Here is a 17,080-nt window from a genome sequence, read left to right as displayed (position 1 = left end):
CCTCATAACAGCAGAAACCTCAGCACTTGACCATGGTTTTTTTGGTTGTCTTCTTGGTGCAGCAGAGGAAGTCTCTGAAGGGAAAAAAGTAAAGAGAAAAATGATTAAAACAGTTTATTAAAACAAAAAATGAAAAACATTCAAGATGGCTGCTGGCCAAGCATGTTTGTAAGTTTCTCTACTAATCAACTAACTGAGAAAGTGGACAAAAATTTGGAATACAATGCTTCAAAAATGTGAAATTACTGGAAATTGGGTGGAGAAGAAGGACAATGAGAAATGTCCAAGCAGAAACAAAAGCAATCTCCCAAATGGAGGCATGTGGACAAAAAACAAGTTGTTTCAGTTTAGTTTTATTTCATGCTTGTGCTCAATAAAGAGCTTATTTATTGTTGAACTCCGTGTCTTCCTGTCTTTGGTATGGCTCAAAGAGCCGGTCGTAACACTCTTCACTAGGTTGGCACATGTCTCAAGCAAATGGCATATAGTTTGAGGGCATCTAGACTGCATGGCCTTTAAGCATGAACTAGTTAATATGGTCAGCGCAGTAGAATTATGCTTTAACTAAATGTAGCTAGGATCAAAACACAGACTCATAAGGAAACTTGACTTGCCTTCAACAGGAGGGACAGTTTCCTCTGCTGTCGATGACACTGCTCCCACTAAGACAAACAACAAAAGTTTAAAAAACAAAAAACAGATAGACAAAAAGTTATAGCATCTTTGGATTCAAGTAACATACACAAATCATCAATATTCTTGCTTTGCTCAGGTTCCACAGGTTCCACAGGTTCCTCAGGTTCCACAGGTTCCTCAGGTTCCACAGATTCCACGGTTTCCACGGGTTCCTCAGGTTCCACAGAATCGCAGTCATCCAAGTCACTTAAATCTTCCTTTTCTTCATCCTCACTTAGTTCTATTTCATCTGAAAGGCATTATTAGAATACAAATGAGTGCCATACATAAAATTATATCTAAGCATTACCAAAATGAGGCTTAAAACACATTTTGTATTTATTAGTATTTTCTAACAGAGAATCCCTACTGTAATATTTTCCAATAATAATCATTTATTTAAATCCACCAGTTTTACGAATGTTGATTATGTCAGACAAGTCCTACTAATGGAAATAAGATCACAAAAACAATTCAGCAATAACCTTCGATTTCGATGTCATCAAGGGATTTTCCTTGCAGGGTGGATACGTGTCCTTTCTCCATGGACAAAAGAAGCTTAGAAATCTTTGCCAGTTGTGTTGTTGGCACAGGTAAGCGATAAAATTCCCTGTGGACACGAATGTCATGTCCCAGGAAGTCAGCCACCTGGTCAATTTCATTATTTTTGAGATTGAGGACTTGTGACAATGTGGCAACATGCTTCCTGAGTTGCGTGGACCTGAGGAACTCGGGATGCTTCGCCCCACATTGGCTTCCATAAACACGCAAACAGTCTTGGCCCCTGTAGTGACTTTGAGATCTTGGTCGGGCAAAAAGAAAGATGTTTGTGGAGCAAACACCACATTGCTCTCTTTTGCTGACCAGCAGAGTCAGAGCATCCACCACATCTGGAGAAAGGAGAACCGCAACTTTTCGACCTCTTTTTCCAATTATTTCAACACGACTGAAGTAGCTACAGAGCCTTTTTTCAACCTTGGACAATCCAGCAGCAACATCTTCATGGAGCTTGGAGTCATCTCTCTGCTGGAAACCTCTGAGACGCATCTTTGAGACTTCTCCAGCTCGTCTTCGATTGAACACAATGACCTGTGCAAGAGTAACTTTTGCAAGTTCTGCATAATTCTGGGGGCTGACCTCTTCTTTCAAGTTAGAAAATGCATTTTCTCCAGATTTCTTAAGGTACCTATGAAGACTCTGAACATCTTCTGTGAATGGTAAGGTTAATGGCTTATTATATTTGGCATGACTCAGAGTGTTCAAGGCAGTATGTGACACTAACTCAGACCACTTGGATGTATACAGCTTTTTGAAAGTGTCTGTTGACTTAATCAGTTCTTCATCTTCTGCCATGAGCGCTCGGCAATGGATAATGTCACTGATTTTCTGTAGTGTATGTCCCAGTTTTAGTGCAAGACTTGGTGTTTGGTATGAATGCTTTTCTTCATCAAAACCGCAGACAATCTTTACTGCCTGGACAACTCTTTGGAAGTTAGCAGGTTTCACAGCTTCCTCCAAGTTATGTATAGAGAATTCAGACCGTAGACATATTAACAGACGTCCAATTTCACGGAGCTTCTGTCGGATGTACTCATACTTAGTAGGGTCTTGTCCATGTCTGTTGTAGAGAGACTGGGCAAACTGAATAATGGTCAGGTCATTTCTCACAACTGTGGCTACATCATCCTGCTTCATGGGACCAAGGAGCTTCCAAACCCCACTTGAAATCTCTTGACAGAATGCAGACTCTTGAGCCATAGCAAAACCCAGTACTTTGGTTCTTCCATGTCCTTGGTTCAAATCTTCATTTTGTGGCTTACAGGGGCATCTTTGGACATGTCTCCGTAGTTCCTTTCGAATGTACATACCTTGGCAGTACATACAATGTATAAATGTTCCAGTCTTTGCTTTTGGCTTTCTCTTAACTTTCAACGATCCTTTCCCACTTTGTAAAACCTCACAGTTATGTTTGAAGTTCCCCTTGTTTCTCATTTTTTCTAGAAGAACATTGCGCTCTTTTGAGTCTTCCGGAAGGGAAAAGGCATAAGCAATTTCAGCATGTGTCTTGTGGGTTTTTAAATGGCGTGAAATTTTGGTCTGTGGCCTACCACATACAAAGCAGTAGTTCTTAGCACTCAAAATATGCTGTGAGGATTCCTGTTTGTGAAGCTCCTTTTGACTTTTTGGTTTATTGTTTGAGTCTTTGGTAGACTTGGCTGGGCTGAATGTTTCGAATGTGCCATCACCCATATCATCTATGTGAAAAGGAGGCCAGTAATTTGATGTGCAAGGTTCAACCACAGAACTTGAGTCTGGCAAGAATGAAGTGAGATCGGGTATTGTTGGGTTTCCTTGAATTTGTCCAACTTTAGACTTGATGGGCTGAAGAGGGATGCTAACATCTGAGTCTTCATCAGCTTCTGCAGATTCTGAATTTGGTATGTAGTCAATATCAGATGCATGGTCATCATCTGACATTTCACATTCTTTGGAAGGTGATGTGTTGTTATCTGATGAGGAGTCAGCTATGGAATACTTAAAAAGTTCTTTTGCCTGAAATTGGGAGTGGGAAGTGGGAAATATAATTTATGTTAAAATGGAGACTTAGAAGGTAAAGCTAAAAAAACGTATGTGGATATTCACCTGAGATCCGTCATCCTTTGTAATTTGTTTAAGGCAGTATGAATGCCAGACTTTTGAACAACCTGTGAAAAAATTTAAATGTAAAAAAACCACAGAAGACAAGCAAAATCCAAAATCTCAAATAAACCATTACACCTTACTTTTAGATCAGATGGAATAGTTAAATATAGATTAACAATTTTTTTTTTAAATGTGCAAAATTGAACATTCTGGATAAAATTTTTATGTTCTGTTTTAAATAAAGATCAAGGTCAAAGGCTTTAAGGTACTTTGAAAACTTCCACTGCTTTGAAAGTCACCATGATGACATAAATTGCATTGTATTGAAAACTATATACTCAATTCTGACACTGTAATTTGTTCAACAAAGACATACATCCTATTAAAATTAATTAATTCACAGTACAAATTAACTAAATATCTTACCTTTGCACTGGTAGCCAACCCACTTGAATGAAGAACAAGGTCCAAAACACTGAGTACACTTCTCCAAAGAGGATACTGTTGTGCACATCAAGTGATGTTTTTGACACTACAAAGAACAAATTAAACATACATTTAAAAACACACACACATATACATATATATGCAGTCATATGAAAAAGTTTGGGCAGCCCTATTAAACTTAATTATTTTTATATATAAATATTTGGGTGTTTGCAACAGCTATTTCAGTTTGATATATCTGATGGACATAAGTAATATTTCAGTATTGAATTGAGGTTTATTGTACTAACAGAAAATGTGAAGTATGCATTAAAACAGAATTTGACAGGTGCAAAAATATGGGCACTTCAACAGAAAAGTGGCATTAATATTTAGCAGATCCTCCTTTTGCAAAAATAACAGCCTCTAGTCACTTCCTGTAGCTTTTAATGAGTTCCTGGATCCTGGATGAAGGTATTTTTGGCCATTCTTCTTTACAAAACAATTCCAGTTCAGTTAAGTTTGATGGTCGCTGAGCATTTACAGCCTGCTTCAAATCATCCCACAGATGTTCAATGATATTCAGGTCTGGGGATTGGGATGGCCATTCCAGAACATTGTAATTGTTCGAGTAGATTTGGAGCGGTGTTTTGGATCATTGTCTTGCTGAAATATCCCAGCGCAACTTCAACTTCGTAACTGATTCTTGAACATTATTCTCAAGAATCTGTTGATATTGAGTGAAATCCATGCAACCCTCAACTTTAACAAGATCCCCAGTGCTGACATTGGCCAAAGCATGATGAAACCTCCACCACATTTTACAGTGGGTAGCAAGTGTTTTTCTTGGAACGCTGTATTTTTTTGCTGCCATGTATAACGCCATTTTTTATGACTAAACAACTCAATCTTTGTTTCTTTTTTTTATTTTATCTTTATTGATTCTCAAGAAAGTATCACTTACATAAACTTAGGCCTCTACATCACAGGATTAACTTCAACATTTGTAATAAGGTAGACATGTAGACCATTGCATAATAACAGTCAAAACAAAAATGCAACTTCACTTCCCTGAGAAAGATTATAAAGCAAGGAATAAAGAGAGTGTGAAAGAAGAAACCAAAAATAGAGAAAGGAATCAAGTTAGAAATGTAAAGAGCAAACCAGAAAAAAAAAGAAATACATGAACGAAAGACATAGTATAAAATAATTATGAAGTATGGCTGTCATAGGAGATTTAATCAAGTTTGGTCTCTAAAAATGAAATCAGATCTCTACCCAAATCTGCCACCACTGACAGAATTGTTCAGTCCTGTGACTGTTATTTCTTTTCCATTTTATACATGTTAAATGTTATGTCGATCCAGTCGTCGAAAGTTGGTTTGTCTTGTGATAACCATTTTCTTGTAATGTTTTTCTTACTTGCTATTAATAAAATAGTCATTAAATATTTATTTCTTTTTGAAGAAATTATGTAAAATACATAAGCTTGATCTCAAAAGGAATGTTCTGCTTGAAAATATCTTGTAAGGCACTATTTATCTCTTTTCAGTAATCTTTTATGATTGGGTAGTCCCAGAAGACATGATAATGGTTTGCGTTTTGACTCGGTCATCCGTCTCCTTAATTTTTTGGTGTATGTTGATGAGATCTGACTTAATGTCATCAAGCTGTTGTTTCATATCTTTTCGGAAATCCCGTAACTCCCCCAGGATTTGCGCTAGTGCAGTCGAGTCAGTGGAAAGCTTATTAGCATTAGCTTCGCTGAGGTGCTGATGTGTTGGTGAGCTACCTGCCGTCTTTCTTTCTTTTGCCAATTCTTTATTCGTGGTTTTCTTATTCCCGTCCCTTTTCCCCATTCTAGACCCCCTTATAGATTCCATTTTACTCATTTTTTGTTATATTTGGCAATTAATGGCGGTCAAATTAAGATTTACTGGAGGTGCAGTCAGCTCAAGCTGCCATCTTGGAAGTTGACGTCACCGGAACCCCTCAATCTTTGTTTCATCAGTCCACAGGACCTTGTTCCAAAATGAAACCGGCTTGTCCAAATGTGCTTTTGCATACCTCAAGCGACTGTTTGTGGCATGCTTGCAGAAAAGGCTTCTGTCGCATCACTCTCCCATACAGCTTCTCCTTGTGCAAAGTGCGCTGAATTGTTGAACAATGCACAGTGACACCATCTGCAGCAAGATGATGCTGCAGGTCTTTGAGGTGGTCTGTGGGTTGTCTTTGATTGTTCTCACCATTCTTCTTCTCTGCCTCTCTGATATTTTTCTTGGCCTGCCACTTCTGGGCTTAACAAGAACTGTCCCTGTGGTTTTCCATTTCCTTACTATGTTCCTCACAGTGGAAACTGACAGTTTAAATCTCTGAGACAACTTTTTGTGTCCTTCCTCTAAACAACTATGTTGAACAATCTTTGTATTCAGATCATTTGAGAGTTGTTTTGAGGTGCCCATGATGCCACTCTTCAGAGGAGACTCAAATAGGAGAACAACTTGCAACTGGCCACCTTAAATACATTTTCTCATGATTGGATACACTTGTCTATGAAGTTCAAAGCTTAATGAGGTTACCAAACCAATTTTGTGTTTCAGTAAGTCAGTGAAAAGTAGTTGGGAGTATTGAAATCAATAAAATAAGGGTACCCAAATTTTTGCACCTGTCAAATTCTGTTTTAATGCATATTGCACATTTTCTGTTAGTACAATAAACCTCAATTCAATACTGGAATATTACTGTTTCCATCAGTTATTAGATATATCAAACTGAAATAGCTGTTGCAAAACCCCAAATATTTAGAAATAAAATAATTAAGATTAATAGGGGTGCCCAAACGTTTTCACAGACAGACAGACAGACATTTTATTATTTATATTTATTAGCTCAGATGGAGTAGCTTTTCAATGAATAAGCAATTTCCCCTTTGGGATCATACTATATTGGATAATAAATGAGACAAATAATTACAGAGGGTTTCAGTCATAAAAAACAACTTTTTCTGCGAACTTTTAAATTGTTGAATTAAAAATATTGTGTCGTCAAAATGTAGATAAATACAAAAGACAAAATTTATATATATATATATATATATATATATATTTTAAACTTTGACAACATTTAAAACATTTTTCTAAGATTATATTCTGTGCCACCAAGTCAACATTTATCAGAAGTCAAACCAATATTCTCAACCTCACAAGAACCAAAACATATGCTTTTATCTATTCAATAAAGCAAGGTCCCCATATATGAAATGGCTGACTACTTCACAGAGATATCTTCACTTAAATGATTGTGCTATGAGAGCCAACAACCATGGAAGGAAACTAGTTTTAAATCCAGCCAAAATGTTCGGTAAATTAAAAATGAAATCCAACTTCTGTACCTGTTCTGTGTTGCCAGCTGAAGAAGTTGTACGAGGACAGTCAGGACTTTGGGTCATTTCTTTCTCCAATTCCTGTGAAAAAGAAGATTGATTTTTTTCTCCACAGAAATTCTGTGATGCAGCAGAGAAAATAGTCCGATTGTGACTCAAGTGCTTTAAATCCTGGAAACACCTTAAAAGATGAACGGTAAACACATTGAATGACAGCAAACTTTAACAAATATTCAAAATACTCCAATTTCACCAGCATTGACAAGACTGAAGTCTGATTCTGTTGTGAAATTAAAAGAAATTTTAGCAAAAATCTATGCATCTACTTTAACCTTTAAGAAATTAAAATATTTACTCTCCCAATATATTCTGTAATGCCAAGTCAACATTTATGAGAGGTCAAATCAATATTTACAAGGTCACAAGAACCAAAACATATGTTTTTATCAATTCAATAACGCAAGGTCCCCATATACAATATGGTCCTCCTGTATCACATTGGGGCAGGTGACCATGATACACACACATACACACGCTGAACTTACAAACTGAAAACCATGACATGAGACTGTCCTTACAAACCAATGTCCAGATAAACCACATGGCATTCAGGTCCACACACAGACACACTGAAGTTGAACAGGTTGGCTGACTGACATCATTTAGCTGCACCTTAAACATAAAATACCTCTGAATTGATGGGGAGTGAATCCAGGACAGGGTCTGTCTCATTTGGGACACTGATTGTCATCTGATCCTGATCATTTTCAGCTGTGATCTGAAACAGAAAATAAATACAAGTCAACACCATACTGCCCTTGATTACTTCACAGAGATATCTTCACTTAAATGATTGTTCTATGAGAGAAAACACCCATGCAAGGAAACTAGTTTTAAATCCAGCCAAAATGTTTGGTAATTTCAAAATGAAAACACAACTTCTGTACCTGTTCTGTGTTGCCAGCTGAAGAAGTTGTACGAGGACAGTCAGGACTTTGGGACATTTCTTCCTCCAATTCCTGCGAAAAAGAAGAAAAATTGATTTTTTTCTCCCCAGAAATTCTGTGATGCAGCAGAGAAAATAGTCCGATTGTGACTCAAGTGTTTTGAATCCTGGAAACAACCTAAAGGATGAACGGTAAACACATTGAATGACAGCAAACTTTAACAAATATTCAAAATACTCCAATTTCACCAGCATTGACAAGATTGAAGTCTGATTCTGTTGTGAAATTAAAAGAAATTTTAGCAAAAATCTATGCATCTACTTTAACCTTTAAGAAATTAAAATATTTACTTTCCCAATATATTCTGTAATGCCAAGTCAACATTTATGAGAGGTCAAATCAATATTTACAAGGTCACAAGAACCAAAACATATGTTTTTATCAATTCAATAACGCAAGGTCCCCATATACAATATGGTCCTCCTGTATCACATTGGGGCAGGTGACCATGAAACACACACATACACACGCTGAACTTACAAACTGAAAACCATGACATGAGACTGTCCTTACAAACCAATGTCCAGATAAACCACATGGCATTCAGGTCCACACACAGACACACTGAAGTTGAACAGGTTGGCTGACTGACATCATTTAGCTGCACCTTAAACATAAAATACCTCTGAATTGATGGGGAGTGAATCCAGGACAGGGTCTGTCTCATTTGGGACACTGGTTGTCATCTGATCCTGATCATTTTCAGCTGTGATCTGAAACAGAAAATAAATACAAGTCAACACCATACTGCCCTTGATTACTTCACAGAGATATCTTCACTTAAATGATTGTTCTATGAGAGAAAACACCCATGCAAGGAAAGTAGTTTTAAATCCAGCCAAAATGTTTGGTAATTTCAAAATGAAAACACAACTTCTGTACCTGTTCTGTGTTGCCAGCTGAAGAAGTTGTACGAGGACAGTCAGGACTTTGGGACATTTCTTTCTCCAATTCCTGTGAAAAAGAAGAAAGATTGATTGTTTTATCCCCACAGAAGATTTTCTGATGTAGCAGAGAAAATAATTTGGTGGTTAACCCAAGTGTTTTGAATTCTGGAAACAGTCTGCAAGACGAATGCTAAGAAACAAGTTGACTATTATAATTTCACCAGCAATGACCAAATTGAAGTCTGATTCTGTTAGATTAAAATCACCAAAAATAAAAATATTTTCTATAACCTTTAAGAAATTAAAATATTTACTCTCCCAATATATTCTGTGATGCCAAGTCAACATTTATCAGAGGTCAAACCAATATTCACAACCTTGATGGGGAGTGAATCCAGGACTGGATCTGTCTCGTTTGGGACACTGGTTATCATCTGATCCTGGTCATTTTCAGCTCTGATCTGAAACAGAAAATAAATACAAGTCAACACCATACTGCCCTAGATTACTTCACAGAGATACCCTCACTTATATTCAGATTTTGTCTTAAAACTTTCAATAATATCATTTTCCCACACCTTTATTTGGTCTTTGCTTGATACCGGTCCATAGTATGAAACCAACTGTGATGTGGATGGCACCTCAACATCTTGTCCAGTTGAAGACATCCCACTGGAGTTCTGTTGAATTTGAATATATATCAAATTTATTGTAGATGTAACAATGTTTTGAGAATACGTAAAATACTACTGTAAATACTACTATACTGTAATTATTTATTATACATTTGTGGGCAACTGGTTAATTTGCCCAGTAATGTCTTGTATAGTCAGCCATCTAGTGTTGTGAAAAGAATGGTAAAACAAAGGAGGTTCAGGTTGTAAATCATCATTATTAGTGCATTTCTTAAATGAACATTGTCTTAAGATTCATACATTTCTATTTTTTTAGTACCTTGAGTCGCCATGGCCAGTCTGAGTCCCCATAATTGTACGTAATCTCTTCTCCCTGATTGATATCTCGAGTTGCAAATAAACACAAATGTGGCTTCTGTTGGATGGTCAGATACTTCATTTTGGCATTTGGGCTGATATTGTCATCGTTTATAAGCCTTCCAAGGGAGCAATCTTCTTTTGCTGCATCAACACTGCAAATACATAACATTTAATTTTAAATATTAAAATATTCATTTATATATATGCCATTTAGTTCTAATTAGACTTCTGATACAAACATACTAACCACCAGAGTTTTCCATTAAAATAGAATTCAAACAAGAATACTTTAAGGTTGTCATGGTAAACTCTCTGTCTCCTCTCACATTCCTCTTTACTGATCAGTTCACCTCGATATTCACACAGAAAGTCTCCTTTCTGAAAAGAGGTTGTGGCAAAGATACCACGACCTACAGAAGAAAGCAAAAATAATAGTAGAAAGAGTAAACAATGTATAAAGGCTTGATTGTATTTAAACCACTCCAAAAAAATCCCCATACCTTTAAAGGCATTGATGTACGTGACGTCAAGCCCCACTTTGTCCGTTTTGGTATCAATATAATATTTGGCATCTTCCTTCGGATTTATGCGTCTTCGCCTCTGCATGTTTTACTGACATGTATGAAAAGTTATAACAGTCAAAGAAGGAATTACAAGCTTCTTTGTAATTCCTACAAATGTTAAAGCTAAAATTTTAATTATAAATATGGAAACATGTTATGCATGCAAGACACACAGCTCAGATAAAACACCAACACTATAATTTATTTAATCACTGATTTAAAAAAGTGCTTTACCATCTACAAATAGTTCAGTGTTCAATATATTGATGTTCAGCCAATAATACAGCCTTACAAGAACATTTGAGCCATACTTTAAGGAAAAAGGGTAGTTTGTTGCACAAATGAATTTTATTAGAGAAGTCCTATTTATCTTTAATTAAACAGTTTTAATCAGTCCTCCAGGGACAGTCTCCTCCAACTTTTAGATGCATCTCTGCTTCAACACACCTAAGTCAAATAATGTGGTCAGAAATCTGGAGAATTTGGCTGCATATGAGGAGGTTATTCAGCTAATTGATTCAGGTACAAATACACATTTAAAAATTGAAGGACGCCGATATTTGCCTAAATTTGAGGACTCTTGATTTACACTTTCAGCATTTAAGTCATGAAAGTGATTACAGTACACAGCTTTAAAGCCATTGATGCACCAGCCCTATTGCAGCCAATTATTAAAACCTTCAACCACTGGTGCTTTTCCAAAAGATAAACAAGTTTCACAGAAACCTGTGGGTTTGCTTCTTATTAATCTCCTGCTTGAAATCAAGCTTAACGAGCTTAACAAGCATCACTACGGTGCAATTAGCTAACATAAAGCAAGCAGTTCACCAATATTGTTAAATATAATGATGAAAACCTTACAGTTCATCACCCAACTTTTATCACTAAAAGCTAGGTAGTAGGTACCACACAGGTACCACCTACCCCAAATATTGTCAACTTGTCAAACACCTGTTTCTAGCTAGGAGGCTAGCTCTAGCTAGGAAGCTAGCTCTCCTAGCTCAGCTAGTCTCTTACTTTAAAACACTCGGAATAAAAACTATACTGCTTCAGGTAAGTCTTTTCAGTCATAAAAGCATACATATTTAAGCTACTTGATGCAAATATCTAAAATAAGTTGCTTAGCTTTAATGTCACCTAAATTAAAATCTAAAATATTTCATTTTGCTCAAAAACCTTTTTTGCATCTGCAGTTATTTACTTGTAAATAACTTCATCTAGGCAAAAATTATTTTAATTTACCATTAATGCTTACCTGTGCACAGTTATTCCACCAACACGTCCATATTGAGGGCTGCGGCTTCAAATGAGGATTTAATTTTTAAAAACCTTGCGTCTGGGATGGTTTGGTAATAAGACACGCCCACAGTTTTTTTTCCAGCCAATCAGATGATGACCGGCTAAAAGCGCGCGTAGTGTATAAAAATGTGTGTAAAACTGCAATTCATACACTGACATCAGGCGGCGCTGTGTTATACACTGGAATACACAAAACTCAGGTTACATGGTATAAAAGGACAATTAAAGAAAGTGAGATATCACGCTGTTTATTCAGTGAAAAGTACAAATACATGGTCCAAATCATGCAAACACTGGCATAGTTCCTATAAAACTTTAGATTTATGAGAAAAAGTGTTGTTTAGATACTCAAAATTTAAAATACACTCCATGATTTATGCGGACATTGGCACTGTCCGTGTATTACCCCTAGGTCCGCGTAACGTAAGTACGTATTCAGGTCAAAAGGCAGGCTAAACCATATATACCAACACACACACCCCCACACACATAAATGGCCTGGTGAGCAATATTGTCGTGGGGCCTCCTCGCTAAAGTCACGAGAATGAATCCTGTGCTGGCGTTAACATCATATCAATCAACCCCCGATAGAGACCCTATTGAGATGATCGGAAATATACAGAGCCACACGTGTCACGCGGTGTTCCCCTTAAACACTGTATGGCGTTGAGACATCCTCAGGGACATATGTGCCCAGTATTCTCCCCGGACACACGCTCACACACACACACACGCACACACAAATGACCTGGTGAACAGCACTGTCATGGGGCCTCCCACCCCCACCCTCCCTAAAGTCACGAGAATGAATCCTGTGCTGGCGTTAACATCATATCAATCAACCCCCGATAGAGACCCTATTGAGATGATCGGAATATACATAGCCACACGTGTCACGCGGAGTTCCCCTTAAACACTGTATGGCGTTGAGACATCCTCAGGGACATGTATGCCCAGTATTCTCCCCGGATACACGCACAAACATGAACGGCTTGGTGAGCAAAACCGGAGTTAATTACAACATTCTATTTCAATATAATATATTGTATGTTACTAATGATTTTCTAACACCGAACCCCTTGTCTCTGTTTCTATCGGCTAATTCAAACTCATAGAGGTCAGAAGGAGTTCCCCTTAAACACTGTATGGCGTTGAGACATCCTGAGGGACATCTCTGTACAGTATTCTGCCCGGACACACGCACAAACACGAACGGCTTGGTGAGCAAAACCGGAGTTAATTACAACATTCTATTTAATTATATCATATTGTATGTTACTAATGATTATTTAACACTTATTGTTTTTTTTTTATACTTTAATTGTATTACCCATAAAACTCGGAGCCTGTCTCTGCTTCTATTGGATGAATTGAAATTAGCGGGAATATAATGTAACACGTGCTAAGCACGCTGAGGTCATGAGACATCCGGGGGGTCATATGACCGGATGGGGGGAGGGGCATCATGTGACCGGATGGGGGGAGGGGCATCATGTGACCGGATGGGGGGAGGGGCATCATGTGACCGGATGGGGGGAGGGGCATCATGTGACCGGAAATTAATATCAATTAGTCACGGGTCATTAATCACTCATCCATCAAACTCCGATTAAATTTTGACAGAAGGTGGCCCATATCGTCTCTCTCAGAAGTCTTCAGTGAGAGGAGCAATCAGACAGATATTTTATTTTGAAATACAACTAACTTTTAAAATATATAAAATAATAAAATACTTATTATGTTTATGCAGTAGATATGCAGTAATGAGCAATAGCATCTAGGGGGAGACAAGAGAATGAAAAGTCAGCAGGAAAGAGCAACACAAACCTCTTTGTTCTCAGAAAAATGTGGAAAATCAGGCTTTACACACTGAATCATTCCAGCTTTATTTTCATGGTTGGTAACAATAAACAATAAAAAAGTAAAAGTAACAATAAAGCAAATTCATCTATTTAAAAAAAATCAACATTAAATTCAAGAACTTTTGGTATTAATTTCTGAAGGTCTTTCAAGTTCGGCTTTAAACTTAAGCTGCTTTTTTTCTTTGTTTTCAGACCAGCCTCTGACCATTTTTAAAATAAAGGTTGTGTCTGATTTTATTTAATTTTGTTTGTTAAATCACTGAACGCTGACATATAATTTTTTATGACAAAAAGTAAACCAGTCATGACAAAAGTAAATGTAGCAAAGAGCCCATTTTAAAAAGGATGTTTTGGGGAATAGTGGATAGGTCAGATTTACCTCCATCTTTAAAAAGACGGGCTTCTGATTGGATTCATCGTTCATCTGTCTCGATGACGTAAAGTACTGGATGGCTTTGAATTTTTTACACTTGAACAAGCAAAAAACAGAAGTGATGGTCTGGTGGCACATTTGACACCTCAAACATAGATCTTGGTTCTCTGGCACAGTATGTTAGGCCGATCATCGCAAATCTGGGAGATAAGATGGATGCAGATCTTGAAACTTTTAATTACATCCAATTTTTTTTTTTTTTCATTTGACATAGTTAGCCAAAATAAAGCCAATTATATCAAGGCAGTTTTGTGAAACTGTTACATTATGCCTGGATTACTGTAACTTGCTCTATTTTGGGATTAGTGACGTGTTCATCAGGAGCCTGCACATTGTGCAAATGCTGTGTTGGTGTTGGAAAAAGAAAATATGAGCAAATTAACCCTCATGACTTTACTTCACTGGTTTCCTGTTTCACAATCAATTTTAAAGTTATTTTATTCACTTTTGTACCTCTTCAAGATGCCTAATGTGACTTCTATAGAAATATATTTGTTAAAACTATCTCTATGTCATGACAGTATAATATGAGACTCTGCTGCAGAAAGAAGGCAGTATTGCTTCATTTTTGTTTCTTGTGCTCCTTTTGAGGCTCTTAAATCCAGGCTGGTTTTTGTTTGTTTCGGTTAGTTGAAACAAACAAAAACTGGAAGTTGAAGTGTTTTGTTAATAAATTCTGATATCTTAGAAATAATTTATTTGTGTGTTTATTCTGTATGTGTGTGCATAGCTTGCTGTTTGAGAATGTCAGTCCAGAACTTAATCTGTCATCAATTGTTATTTCATACCAAACGTCACTAGCAAAATATTCAGAAACTTACCAAAACTGAGAGCCTTTTGGCTATCAATTCCTGACAATTAGGTGTTACCTCGACTGGTCATTATGATCACAATTACTAACTCTGTTAATATGTTCCTTTGACATTATTCATAGCCAAACTAAGCCTATTGTTGCATTTAAGTCAATTATAATTCTGTTGAGAATTACTGTTTGTGCAAGCATTGCTCGGAAAGGATCTTGCATTTCCTTTTTCATGAAATATGTTTGGAATAATGTCATCAAGTCAGAGAGGAAAGGGTGAGTAATTGGTTTTGAAAAGGGCTGTTAATTTTTGCTTTGTTGCTGTAAATATTTCTGCAATTGTTTCCTGGTAGCAGGTCATGAAAATGTAAAACAATGAGCTAAAGAATCAAGGTGAACAGTATGACGTCAGGGGGACTTTTTCTTTAAACTATTATCTCAGAATATTTACAAGGTTCCTGGTTCTGACAGTAAAAGATGTCATAGCTTTTCCTTTTGACCGAGCATTTATGGTCAATAGTATTTCCTCGTGAAAATACCAGTAATTTGTTTGGTTTGTTTCTTGAATTACTTTTTTGTACAAAGGTAGTCACTGGTTGCCTTTTGAATTTAGTTTTCATATTAAAGCCATTTGTTTTTTATTTCTTGTTCTATGTCAAGAACTTTATGATTATTTCCACTACAATGTTTGTTTCTCACAGAAACAAAATGATCTATGATCTGTTCAGCATCTCAATGAGTATCTCTTTGACATCTGGAGATTGATGGCTCTGATTTTTTTAATTTTCACAATAACAAGGCTAACATTATATTATGTAGAACCAGTTCAGCATATTGATTATTTGTACCCTACTGTGTGTGAGAAAAACACTGGAATAAACTGGAAACTGGATATCACCCTTCAACTTCTCATGTGAAACATACATATATTGTATGAAACGGGTGTGCACAATGAAGATCGGTCTACAGTTTTCTCAGATTTTCTTACATTTCTGGCTTCTGTGTGTGATTTTATTTTAGTTTGTCACTCACAATTTATTTAGTATTTGAACAAATAAAACAAGCAAAAATAAACTAAAACATTAGCAATTTGTTGTTCATCATTTATTTGTTGAGAGAAGTGATCCATCATTAATCTGTAAATAAAAACCTGTTATTGGTGTGAACCTGATGTTTTACAGGTCTTTTGTTTGACATATGCAAAAAGGAAAATGTCCAGCCTTCATCATTTAAGCACATCTAAATAATCAAAACCTGTCTTAATTAGAAAGTGGTCCTGAATGTGTGGCCAACTACATCCAAATATGAAAAAGCATCCAATTAGATGTCAGAAACTGCAGGTCGTACATATTGTCAGACAACGGTTTCATGAAGACACTGATTTCCTCACAGCAGTCTTAAAGTAGGAAAAGTAAGGAAATTATTAAAAAGTCAGATCCAATTCCCCCTTAGTAAATGTTTAAAAACTTAATTATAAAAAATACATAAACTGGATGTATATTTAATTAATGGATATATTAAAATTTGCATATATAAGGATGATAAATGTCATCATAGAACAGAGTTAATCGATAAATATAGTTTTTATCATTGAAACAGTGACATGTCACCAGATTTCCAGCAGTCACCAGACCACACAGTCTTTTAATCACTTCTGCTTTTATTTTGTGATGGTTCTTTCTTCAGAGTTTCATAGTGAAACATTTTTATACTGGTGGGGTTCATTTGTCACTAATTGTTTTTTTCACTCTACATGAAAATAAATGATAATCTGATATGAGGGTGTGGTGAGGGAAGCGATAAAGAAGTTGAATCTGGATCTAGCAGGATTTAACAGCTTTATCATCTATTGTTTCAGATTTCAACAGAAACTGTATATATCACAATGTGTTCTCTATTAATAGACTGTAAACAGTTAGAGATAACATAACACAAAAGGCATGTAGATCAAAGAAATGTTTCTAAATAGCCACCACACACCTGAATAATGTCATTGTCTTGTACTTTCCAGGTGTGGTGTGTTTTTTCCTGGAATATGATGACATAGCACAGCACAGTTTATGAATTGTACAACGATGTCACAGTGGTAGGAGTTTCCAAAGCTGT

At 36.5% G+C, this 17,080-nt stretch overlaps 1 protein-coding gene and 1 long non-coding RNA gene across 3 annotated transcripts; both read right to left on the bottom strand.

Moving 5' to 3' along the window:
- Positions 1-505: 505 nt before the first annotated feature.
- LOC116714495 (uncharacterized) lies at positions 506-2,511 on the bottom strand. Its single transcript, XM_032555110.1, has 3 exons — positions 1,161-2,511; positions 743-925; positions 506-662 (listed from the first exon to the last, which is right to left on the bottom strand). The coding sequence occupies exons 1-3, from the start codon at positions 2,431-2,433 to the stop codon at positions 565-567; spliced, it is 1,554 nt and encodes a 517-aa protein (XP_032411001.1). The 5' UTR covers positions 2,434-2,511; the 3' UTR covers positions 506-564.
- Positions 2,512-3,318: 807 nt separating this feature from the next.
- On the bottom strand, positions 3,319-7,869 carry LOC116714500 (uncharacterized). Of its 2 annotated transcripts, XR_004338066.1 has the most exons (4): positions 7,815-7,869; positions 7,136-7,207; positions 3,745-3,850; positions 3,319-3,380 (listed from the first exon to the last, which is right to left on the bottom strand). It is a non-coding gene; the product is annotated as an uncharacterized LOC116714500 (long non-coding RNA). The 2 variants fall into 2 exon arrangements; XR_004338065.1 differs by lacking the exon at positions 3,319-3,380 and having other exon boundaries at positions 3,662-3,850.
- Between the last annotated feature and the right edge of the window lie 9,211 nt (positions 7,870-17,080).

The sequence above is a fragment of the Xiphophorus hellerii genome, chromosome 23, assembly GCF_003331165.1.
Source record: "Xiphophorus hellerii strain 12219 chromosome 23, Xiphophorus_hellerii-4.1, whole genome shotgun sequence".
Taxonomy (NCBI): domain Eukaryota; kingdom Metazoa; phylum Chordata; class Actinopteri; order Cyprinodontiformes; family Poeciliidae; genus Xiphophorus; species Xiphophorus hellerii.
Note: the sequence above shows the minus strand (reverse complement) of the source record. Positions and strands in the feature narration are given on the sequence as shown.

Coding starts and splice junctions, on each gene's coding strand:
- LOC116714495 (XM_032555110.1), bottom strand. CDS start 2,433: ATGGCTCAAGAGTCTGCATTCTGTCAAGAGATTTCAAGTGGGGTTTGG. Junction 926..1,160: donor TGATGACATCGAAATCGAAG/GTTATTGCTGAA, acceptor AATGCCTTTCAG/ATGAAATAGAACTAAGTGAG. Junction 663..742: donor CAAGAATATTGATGATTTGT/GTATGTTACTTG, acceptor TGTTTGTCTTAG/TGGGAGCAGTGTCATCGACA.